The sequence below is a fragment of the Eucalyptus grandis genome, chromosome 5 (assembly GCF_016545825.1).
Source record: "Eucalyptus grandis isolate ANBG69807.140 chromosome 5, ASM1654582v1, whole genome shotgun sequence".
Taxonomy (NCBI): Eukaryota; Viridiplantae; Streptophyta; class Magnoliopsida; order Myrtales; family Myrtaceae; genus Eucalyptus; species Eucalyptus grandis.
This window is the reverse complement of record NC_052616.1, coordinates 2918848-2930334: the sequence shown is the minus strand read 5'-3', so window position 1 is coordinate 2930334 and position 11487 is coordinate 2918848. Positions and strand designations below refer to the sequence as shown.

At 38.1% G+C, this 11487-nt stretch overlaps 1 protein-coding gene across 1 annotated transcript; it reads right to left on the bottom strand.

Annotated features, from left to right (window-relative positions):
• Nucleotides 1-444: 444 nt before the first annotated feature.
• Nucleotides 445-2995, bottom strand: LOC104445946 (aluminum-activated malate transporter 12). Its single transcript, XM_039312809.1, is given in 7 exon segments — nucleotides 445-1011; nucleotides 1519-1662; nucleotides 1743-1864; nucleotides 1941-2157; nucleotides 2159-2219; nucleotides 2326-2455; nucleotides 2737-2995. Coding segments are annotated over 7 exon segments (1500 nt in total).
• Nucleotides 2996-11487: the final 8492 nt, after the last annotated feature.

Sequence of the window (11487 nt, the reverse complement as noted above, 5' to 3'; positions counted from 1 at the left end):
CCTTCCCCTACCAATCGTGTGGTCCCTTTTCTTTTCAGAGGCTAAACTAATCGATCGGTGGTGGTTGAGAATCAACTTTAAGAAAGTGCTTCACTGCTTGCATAGAGAATGCAGTGAAGAATCAGCAAAGAGAGTGGAAGGCTTCAGGTTGATGCCTGTAATTCTTTTGACTATTGATGTTCCTGAATGATTTTTCATCCGGAATGTCGCAGACTAGTCAATAAAAATAGTGTTTTTAATACTATTATAATAATTGAGTGTCTGGCTTATCGATAATAAAATAAAGTTCTGACCTTTCAAAATATTTCAAGATGTGGCGAATCTGTATAAGAGTTGGTCTATTAGATCCCTGTTGAGAAGACAATATGCCTAGAAGGTGTTACGAGAAGGACAAAATAGCATCAGAACCTCAGAGGGCACCCGTTTAAAAAAGTAAAATCTTCACTATTCTGTTCCAGATGGAGGGAAATATTTCTCAACGAAGTCCGATTTTGTTTTTTCAAGTGTCACAACATTGTCATCACCCGCTTTATATTCCTTGAACCGAGCTATCCTCCCCAGTTCTTTGGCTTCCTCAATAACATGATCAAGCCTAGCCACGGCCTCTAATAGCAAGGAAGCAAATGCAGCGAAAGGAAGTGCCTCGGAGAACTCAAGGCTAGCTATAACATGTTTACTCCTCTGTGGCCTTAACACCTCCTGAATGCCATGCACTTGTTCAGGAGGTCCTGCGGTTTTTGATTCACGCAATGGAGAAGAATTGGCTTCGAAGCTTGTTGTAAGAGAGACTCTGGAGTCCTTTCTGTTCATCGAGTCTGAGAGAATCTGTGTTTGGGACCGTAGTGCGGTGTTGAGGTCCTGCAAAGCTATATGGAGATGACTGGAGATTATTTCCGGAGAAAAATGGCGGCGATTCCTCATGCTATTAGCAAGTTCCACCAACACTTTTGATACCTCTTCAGCTAAACGGGTACACTGTTCCTTGAAGAGATCACGTACAGATGGTGGAGTCTAGCAAGATTACATTACATAAATGAATTTATTATCAAGGAAGAAACATGATTGGACCCAATAAATAGGAAATGTTTCTTTAAACAACGAAAATGATCATAGCTGTCTAGAAGTCTGCTCCAGTTAGAGAAAAAGAGATATACAACAGGTTCTAGAGGAGATAGATTGACAATTTGAGTGTAGTCTCCAATTTTGTTGAAGACAAACGACGTGTCCATGATAGGTAACAATTTGGTAGAATTTCTGTCAAATAATCTACACTTGAGAGTCTAATATGAAAGTGGAAATTCTTTACTCTGATATGATATGCCAGTATCGCATGTGGTATAAATAAATATCCGCAGCATTGATCTGCCCAACTCTCTGAAAAAATATCTAAATTGTTGGGCTATTGACCGTTGCCTCTACAGGATACAGACCCGCACTTGTGGATGTCATAGCTACAGCTACTTTGGAAAACATTTATCGTATTGGTGATAGCTTCAATAGGAATCAATTTTTCAATACCTGGATTTCAGTGTGCAAACAACCATGTAAAGCCATAATCGTGTAACCAAATCGGCGAAGAGCATCCCCGAACTTCACATACTGCTGCCATGGAGATTTGTAACAGTTCCCTTGGTATCTTGGCTCCCAACTTGCATATAATGCCTGCAAAATTGCAACAAGAATAGTCATATATCGGTTTCTCATATTCCAAATTGAGAGTCACGATACCAGGTGAGGATTACCATAGTTTCATCAGTGTTCTTGGAATCCAACACTTTGATGCAGTTCTGATCGATGGAATCCTTTGGCAATTCGTCTTGGATTTCTTTCCTCTGAGCATCGCCAAAGTAGTCCCCAACACTGGCTGTGAGGAACCCACTTCAGTTGTTTAGAACCATTTTGCAAGAATGCGAGCTGAAACCAAACGATGCATATCATACCTTCAACAGATTTTGCTAGTCCTTCAAGCTTGGTTATTGTGGATTTATGGAGGTCATCACCTGACCAGGTTGGAAGGATGAGCAGACTCAAGAAAAGACATATTCCACAACCAATTGCGATAGTGTAGAAGCGGTCTCGCACCATGCTGGTTGTATTGTCGACCTGGTAGTTGGCCACTAGTATCATACCGAAGGTCAAAATGAATACCAGGACTCCCATAATCATATTTCTTTATAGTGGGAATGAACCTCACGTAGGTAGCTGCAGCTCCTGTGACAGTCACCATGTAGCAGCGCCCCTGCTGAGTGAGAAGACAGAGAAGCATTGCATAGTATGACGTACTTTGGCCCGTAATATGCCTGATACTTGGAACTCACCAAAGACAAAACTGTCCATCCCATGAACACTGCTCTGGGTATAGGCCGATGTGCACTAAGATGCTCAACAAGGAGCACCAACAGTATCCCTAACACCGTTCCGACAATCCTGTTCAGCCCTTTACGTAGTGTTGCTCCTGTCGTACGAACAATAAGTCAAGTTATTCAATGTGTCGTAAATGACTAGTAAAGAATTTAATTTCCGCAATCTGTACTAGATGTATTCATCTTTCTGATCTTGGTGTTTCAGCTGCTTATAGCACATTCTCCTCGACCGAAGGTAAAAGAACACGATGAAAAGGACGAACATTAAACAGCAAAAGCCCTACTGCACATGTTCGTCAAAAAGAGAAATGCCCATATCAGCAATGATCATTTCCTTTTTATTTTCTTTGTTCTTTTCTGAGATTGAAGTTACCTGCAGTGAATTCAAGAAGAATAACAACAGTTATGAGAGCCCACATGGTATTTTGGCCGATCCCTCGAAACGGTGGCTTCTCCTTCTGCAACAGGCACAGCGATGAAGCCAACGTCATGGCAAAACCAACTTTGATGGAGTGGATCACTCTTCTTGGATCTTCTTTGCCCGTCTTCCATAATGTAACACCCCAATCTTTACCCATCTCCCACATCATTTTGCCCATCTTCCTCATCATAGCACCCGCCTCTTTGCCCATCCCCCTAGAAATTTCAGCACTTTCTCAGCAAAAACTCTGAGACTTGATTTCTCATGACTCTCCCTGAAACTCCCCGTCATTTGTAATCTTGAACTCCCTGTTTGATCCATGAATCTTCTCTTCTATTTTTTCCTGTCAAAACCCTGGTGAGAAGACTCGAAGAGTTAGTTCCTCCTCGAACATTTAGTGTTGCATTAGTTTATGGGTGCATGGTTAAGAGTCCCATATTTTCTAGAGAACTGGAAAAGGTCCAACATATTTAACCATCATTAAAAACTACATTTCTACTCAATTGATTTCATCGTCAGGCTTTACTAGAGAATGTTATTTATGTTCGAATAATATACATAAGAAAGAAAATAATCTAATCTAAAAAAGAAATCAGCCATTTTAAAAAAATAATGAAATATTAAATAATATCCCTAATATCTAATAATATTTTTAATAAATAGATATTTAATCTTTATAAATGTACTTCATGATTTTTAATTTCTACGGAACATACTTTTGTTTTAGGAAGGCTCATCTCTTAATAGTTTTATTTGTCGATCCAATTTAATCCCACATTTTTCTTTTTCTTTCTTTTTGCTTGTCCTGTTATAGAAAATAATGTGATGAAATTTTTTTTATCTATCAAACCGATTTAATCCCACATCTTTCTTATTTACCAAAAACAAATAAATTTTGCCTATGCTTGACATAACTTTCAACCCTTTTCCACAAAGGACTATGAATTTTCTTAGGTGCGTTTGGTAACACTTGTACTCTCGGGAACAATTTTTGTCGAAATTATTCTTTTTATTATGTTTTAATAATTTCTAAGCATTTTAAGGCGTTTGGTAATTGTCCAAAATCTTTATTCTCAAAATAGAATTGCGTTTGGCATCATCCTAAAAATTTCTATCGTAAATCATTTTCTTTGATTTTTTTAATAATTTCATTACTTTTTTTCTTTTTCTTTTCTTTTCTCTTCTTCCTCAATCAATCGGCGCCTTCGGCCTTGGGATGATTGGCGACCGGCTAGATGAGGGCCAAGGACCTTGCCGATGGGTCACCAGCCCCCTGTGAGGCCACGCCTCGTTGGCTAAGCCTTGCCAGGCAGTTGGGCGAGGCTCACCAACAACTAGGCAAGGCTTGTTAATGGCCAAGGGAGGCTCCGACGAGGCTCGTTGGTGGCTGGGCAAGCCTCTAGCAAGTTCGCTGAACCTTGGCCTCACTAGAATTGGCTAGGCAAGCCTTCGACAAGCTCGCTTAACCTCGCCATGGCTTGGTGAGCCTCTAGTGAGCTCACCCAACCGGGTCGCCCAGAAGAACCCGACAAGCGGCGGTGGCGGCGGCGATGGCGATGGCAGTAGTGGAAAAAGAAGAGAAAAGAAAGAAAAGCAATAAGGAAAGAAGAAGAGAAAAGAAAAGAAAAAATATGAATTGGCTTAATCCTGGAATTGTTTTCGGGAACAAAGAATCAACTTTGTCTTATTTCTCAATTCTATTCCAAATCTACTTCTAGGAATAAAAAAATAGAAATTTGTTCTAGGAAAACAAAAATTTTACCAAACGAATTTCTATTCTAAATTTACTCTCGGGAACAAAAGAACAGAAATTTTCACCGTTTGATCGGTTGCTAAACACGCCCTTAGATTGTTGCACTCAATCATGCATAATTAACTAGCGAAAATAGTGATGACACGGTGATAATGAGAGAAGTCTTTTTACTTTATCCATCTATTTCCATTCCTCTTTCTCTTTCCCAGTGGAACAGATAATGAGAAATTTTTTTCATACGATCGGTTGCTTAATTCCCTTATGCTATCCAATTGGTTATATAGTGTTGGTGAGAAGAGATCTTTTATGTTTATCCATTTTCATTTACCCATGACGGGCCATTCTCGAGAGATAGGTTTAGAGGTAATTGTTTATGAAACAGCCCGAATAGTACATATAAACGATGGTTTCAAATGAGCCATCATTGGATAACACTGCAAACGGGCTTTCGATCATCAACGCGGGTTTTCTTTAGTCCATTACCTTGTGTAACGTTGGATTTTTCATTTTAAGCTCAAATTAAACTCTATCAAAATTCTATGTGAAGTGTCATCACTAGCCAATTAAAGTCGATTAAAAATCAATTGAGATGAACCAATTAAGATACAGAAGTGTCGTCTCAATTTCTACATAATCAAATATTTCAAACTCAAGTATTTGAGTACGTTAAGTATATAACTAATGACGCCCTTTCGGTACCTAAACTTAATCATCCTGTCAACTAAAATGTTTTTTCATGCACTGTTTTCATCAACTTTAAAGCTAATCCGCTAAGTGTTCATGTGATATTCTTAGCAATATCCTAACTATACTAAAAAGAAAACAACAACCAATGAATTGAAAGTGTGCAATTAAGTATAATTGAATTGAAATGCATAAGCAGCGACCTAGGCATCGTCTCTAAAAATAACACAGCACAAAACAATCCCTATTGTAAAAGCTCTAACAGCTTATTCAATTGAGTTTAAATTTTTTTAAAGGATTTTCACATTTCATTCATGAATAAGGAAAGTCTACTTGTAAAATTGCCTTAAGACTCAAATAGAATCCATTAAGGCCATTTTTTGAACATTTTTCCAGTTTTTCATTTTTATTATTTTATTTTTTCTGTTTTTATGACCATGCAAATTTTCATTTCGGATTTTCTCCTTTTTTTATTATTTTTTACGATTTTTTATTACGAAAAATGGACTTCGGACCAGGTCAGGGGACTCGGCCCAACTCACCGACCCGGACCCTAATGGTCCGGGTTGGGTCTTGAAATTGGGCCGGACGTAAGGCCAGTCCAATTTTATTAAAAATGGCCCACAATCCGACTCTGCCCCGATCCGGATATCCGGATCCGACCCGCTTCGGATTATATCCGAATTTTTTAAATACTTTTTTTTTTTTATTTCTCTTTCTCCCTAGGTCTTCTTCATCCACCTGAACAATGGTCTCCGCCCTGCCTCTTCAACGAAGCACGTACATCTCTCAGACAAGCCTTGGCCTGAGCTCAGGCCACCACCCAAATCATTCCTCGCCGATTGCTTATTGCGACCGGCGCTTATGTCGTCGGACCATCTCCGCTGAGGAATCCTCAAGCGCCGAAATCGCACATACTAAAACTCTATAAATTCTAGGATTAAAAAAAAAAAAAAAAACATATGCACATCAAAGAAAGGAGAAAAGACTGACCGGAGCCGATGCGGGAAAAATCTCTGGCAAATGGGGAGTGCACGCCGACTCGAACGGTGGAGTTAGAGTATATGCAACGAAATTACATGGAAAACGAAAATTCAGTGTCGATTCGACAAATCATAAGAAAAAATCAAACATAAAATGAGGCTCCAATTATCGACTTTCAGAAAAGCAATTTCAGGTCATCATTCAGGAATTTAATCTAGATAGGGGCAATTCAGCATTTTGATCTCAAATCCATATTTAGCTTAAACACGATACTTGACATTTTAAGTCAAGCTATTTAACGCAAATCAATCACAGCACCACATGATTTAGTCACGAATCTATCTGATGAAGTTTTTACCTGATTCCTGACAAAATCTTCGTCTCCGTCTTGAAAGAAGGATTGGTCCTCCGCCGGACCGACGAGCGTGTTCGGTGCAATGAAGTGGCGAGAATCAGCGCCGATGAGGCTCGAAAACGTTGCGGGGAACCGCCGATCTCTCTCTTCCCAATGGCGAACCGTTCTATGGCCGTCCTCTCCAATCGTCGGCGACAAAGGTTGGCAGCCGGCCGGCCAGCCGCTCAGGATGTGGAGCTCCGTCAGGCCAACCCCCGCCGAAAGAGCTCTCTCCCCTCCTTCAACAAACAAAATTCCATCCTTCTGTTTTTCTTCTAACAAACTTGGCCAGCTCATCGCTTATTTTAAATGAATATATATTTTTTGACAATTTTTTTGTATTATTATTTATTTTTTATTGTTCACGCTATTTAACTAGAATAAGGTGTTAATTGATAGAAAATAGAACTGCATTTTTGCGCACTGAGGTTATAATTGTTTTAAAAAAAAAAAAAATTGAATGGTTTAAAAATATTTTTCAAATATGTACGTAATGAGGTCTATTGTGCATTTATTGGGATGGAGACAAACTCAAGTCCGACGGTTGGGTTCCACTTGCGGCTGAAACGAGGAGCTTCCATGTTTCACCAAATCCTGATCGTAAAAAATTCTAAATAATGATCCGAATTATTTTCATTTTTTCAAATAAAGATTTAAAATAAATTTTATTTCAAATAAAAATTTGAAATATCATTATTTTTTAAATAAAGATATAAAGTGATCATATCGGTTTCAAATAAGAATAAGTAACATGAATCGTATGATGCTCGAATCGGACTAAATTTTGGGCGATTCTCAAGTTCATTGGTTAGGATCTTGATTCCATTTTTATGGAATCAATGATTTTCGGTCCATTCCCTAGTTCCATGAGGAATAGGACTAGACCGAAGATTTTTTATTTTAAAAAATAAGATAATTTGAAGATTCTTTCCTTTTCCTTTTCCTTAGCTTGTGAATGGTGATTTTATTTCTAATATAAATTTGAAAGTATTAAAAATTTAACAAAAGATAAATTGAAAGATAAGAGATTAAATTAACTTGTAAATTGCGATTTTATTTCTCATCATGGTAATCTACCATTACAATTTACCATGGTTTTTCATGAAACTTATCGGGAGAGATTGAAATCATTTTCTAATTTGATTTGCCATACATAGAGATAAGAGCAGGTAGGAGTTAGTCACCATAGATAGCCAAACATCTGTTTCTCTTTTAAGACATTTTCCTTAAATTGTGGGATTTTGCCTTCCACAACTAAAAAGAAAGAAAGAAAGAAATTATATTCCACTCAAAACATTATTAGAAAGATAGTTGCCACTTTCCTTCAATGTATCGAAATTAAATTGGCAACCAACCTATAAAATCAATTCACCATAACTTGAAGAGAAGATGACCAAATATCAAAGTTTTTTTTTTGTCTGACCAAATGTCACAATTAGCGTTGTAGTATCAATGCCAGGAACTCAAAGATGAGAGCATGTTTTACGCAATATTTTTTTTTTTTTCATTTTGATTTACCGACTCCATTGGACAGCTCGAGAATTGGACCGGACGGGTTCAATCCCAAGACCAGTTGGTTTGCTTCTCGATTTTTTGGGGAGGGCGGGACCTAGACCGCCTAGGGAATTGATTACCCCTAGTCTTAAAGAATGACCTAATCACGGTTAAGGGAATTTCATCATTAATCTTTTTTATCATTTTTTTATATTTAATGTTTTTTTTTTTTTTTTTCGCCAGCGGCCGGTCTCAGGCGATGATTGGTGAATACCCAAAGAGGGTTGGGTGAGGCCGCTCTTGCAAGCTACAGGTGACGGCCAACCCTTGCCAAGGATGCTAATACTGTTCAATTTGACTCATGAAAAATGAGGACGTGGTTTTTTTTAAAAATATTTAACTCAAGAAAGGGAAAAAAAAGAAGAAGCTAAAAGCTTGGCCTGTGGCCGCTGCCCATTGCCGGTGGCGATGCAGTCTATAAAATACTCACTACAGAACACGAAATCTACCCTTCTATTTCTCCCAATCTGCTAAAGTATTTGCAATACAATTTGGATCGTTGGTGGAAAGGAAGTCCCAGGGAGTATAAAAAAAAAATGGAAAATGAGAAGAGAAGGCACAATATACATAATTCCGAAAGCTCCTCTCTTTTTTTTTTTTAAAATGCAAGTATCATTTATACGATAACATGCAAGAGCTAAAGGCATTCCTCAGCATTATAAAGATAACTAAAAACGTGAAAAAATGGAGCAAGGGAGTCTCCATATAATAATCAATATTACATTTGTCTAGGAAGGTGTAAAATATTTATAATATGAAGTTCGAGGAAGTTTACGAATTTTAACCACGATGATAAGGAATCATTTTACTTGTTTTGGAAATATATACAATTATGTTCCATTGAAATGTAGGATGTGATTGTTAAGAAAGTTATCTTGAGAAGCCTTGCCGCTAAGTATTTGTCTTTTGTAGTCCAGATCATCCATTGAAGTTTATCATTCCATCCTTATTTCCATCCTCCTAAAAAACAATCCTGAAAACTCCTTTTAGTGACAGTCTCTTCACTGTAGATCCCGCAACTCTCTAATTTGATTCTCGACCATCTTCTGGACGAAAGAATTGGGCACCGCCAGTACCACCTCGGCTCCGAAAGAGAAAACGAGAGCCATTCTTGCTGTCCTTCACGTCGACGCTGCGTGCATAGAAGTAGAACAGCTGGCTTTCTCCTAAGTCAGCTTATTGCAGCTCCATGGGAGCACTTGACGTCGTCGACTATGATTTGGAGGTTGGGCTTGACATTAACAGGTCGCACGGGCTTCAAGTAGCAGGCTTCTCGTCAGTTTTCCCGCATCAGTTAGCTGTGCATATCTGCAAAAAATGACGAGATCAGCACCGTGGTGATGGTCTGCGCCGGTTGATTGAATGGCTCTTCTGAATTTCTTTCCTGCTCACCACCACCAACAACGATGGATAGAAAAGAAGAAGAGGGGATAGAAAGACCAAGAACGAAACTGGCTACCAGAGACCACGGCGAGTCACTGAATTCGTGGCGAGGAGAATCGGTCGCCGGTCGCCAATCGCCATAGCTGTCTGAGAGTCGACCCGGTGAGTTGCAGTGGCATGCGGTGGCGATGGTTGATGGGTTTGGGCTCGGTTTGAGGAAGCTGGGTGGTGGTGCTTGTTGATGGAGAGATCCTACTGGTCCATTTCGATTGAGCTGGGCTGTGGCCTGGTATTCCCTTTTGAATTTGCCTTTTTTTTTTCTGTGTGTAAAGAGTCAGGGTTGGCCATTGGAATCCTAAGGTGTGCGTGGTAACACTCTAATTTCTTTATTCTTTGAAAGAAAAAAAAGAATAGAAATTCATTTGGTAATGTCAATTAATTTTTTTATCTCTAAAATAAAAAAGTAGTTGAGGAATAGATTTAAAACAGAAATAGGTTCTTATTCTCAAAGACAATTCTAGAAATAAGCATTTTTTTTCATTTTTTTCTTCTTCTTCCTCGCTGCCCGCTGCTCCCCGTTGTGCGCTAGCTGTTGCTAGTTGCTGATCGCTGGCTAAAAGAGGAGCAAGAAGAGGGAAAAACGAAAAATCTAAAAAAAAAAAAAATTGAAAAAAATTATACATTATATATACCAAACACATTCCTATTATTTTTTTATTCCGAGTAAAGATTTTGTATAATTATTAAATGTGTTCTTTTATTTAGAAATTGTTCCAAAAAATAAAAATAAAGAAAGACTATTTAAAAAATATTGACTAACGCATTCCTACATGCCCATATTCCTAACTTCCTTTTTGACTGTGCAAAGTATTCTTCTATTTATATTTCTTCACATGTTCATTTTCATTGAGAGCAAGACAAGGCTGTCGGAAGTTGGCTTAAAGGTCTTGGATTATTTCATATCGTTTTATTTTGACTTTCTTGGTAAAGGAAAGACTAATCTGCAAACATGTCCCGCACCTTGCCTCTCGGTTAGAAAACGATTTTCATCGAGTTAGAAAATACGAGACTTTGTTCTTTTTGTAGAAATCAAGGCGTTTTTTTGGTCTGTTTTCGTATTGGATTAGGAGGAAATTGGAAATTCATGTAAAAAAGTTACAGTTAAATGAGTTTAAATCATGAGCAGAATTACAAGATGGAGAACACAAATATTAACATAGTAATTACCAAAGCAATTTCGAAATAACAAATTGAAAATGGGTTTTTGACATACGTAAATGCAACTTGTGCACTCTGAGCCTGCTCCATAGTTTGAAAACCCCAATTTCTCTTTATTTTTTGAAAACTAGAAATTCATTTGGTGAGGAGAGAATTATAAAAAAGAAACATTATTATCTGATGTACATATAAATATTATGTGATGAATGAGAGGATACACCTTTATAAATTTCGAACTAGTTTCAAAGGGGTTTTTCCATACAAGTTCAAAAGCTTTTTCTAAAGCTAAAGACGGAATAAACCTCACCAATCTGGAAATTTGAAAATGGATTCGATTCGATACCCTTTAGCTTAGGGAAGGAAGATTACAGAAACTTGGTTGCAGCATTTGAGTGTGCACCTCCATCTTTGACATCAGAAAGCAACCAAAAACCAACACACGTCAATCAGAAGATAATCGCAAGTCAAAGAAATAGTAATTTAATCATGAAATTCCCCTCCCTGCCTGTGATTTGCTAGACAAAATTCTCAATCAGAAGAATGAGAAAACGAAAGGACGATCCTCTGAGATCTAGCTTTTTGAGTTTTAGAAGACAAAAAGGTTGACCAAAGTGAATCGGCAGGAGCCTGCCAATCTCTTCAAAGGGACTGCATCTTCAAATTTTCCGTCTGAAAACAAGTATAGATTCTCTCGTATATCAGACGCTCCTTAATAAGAACTGTAGCTTCAAAG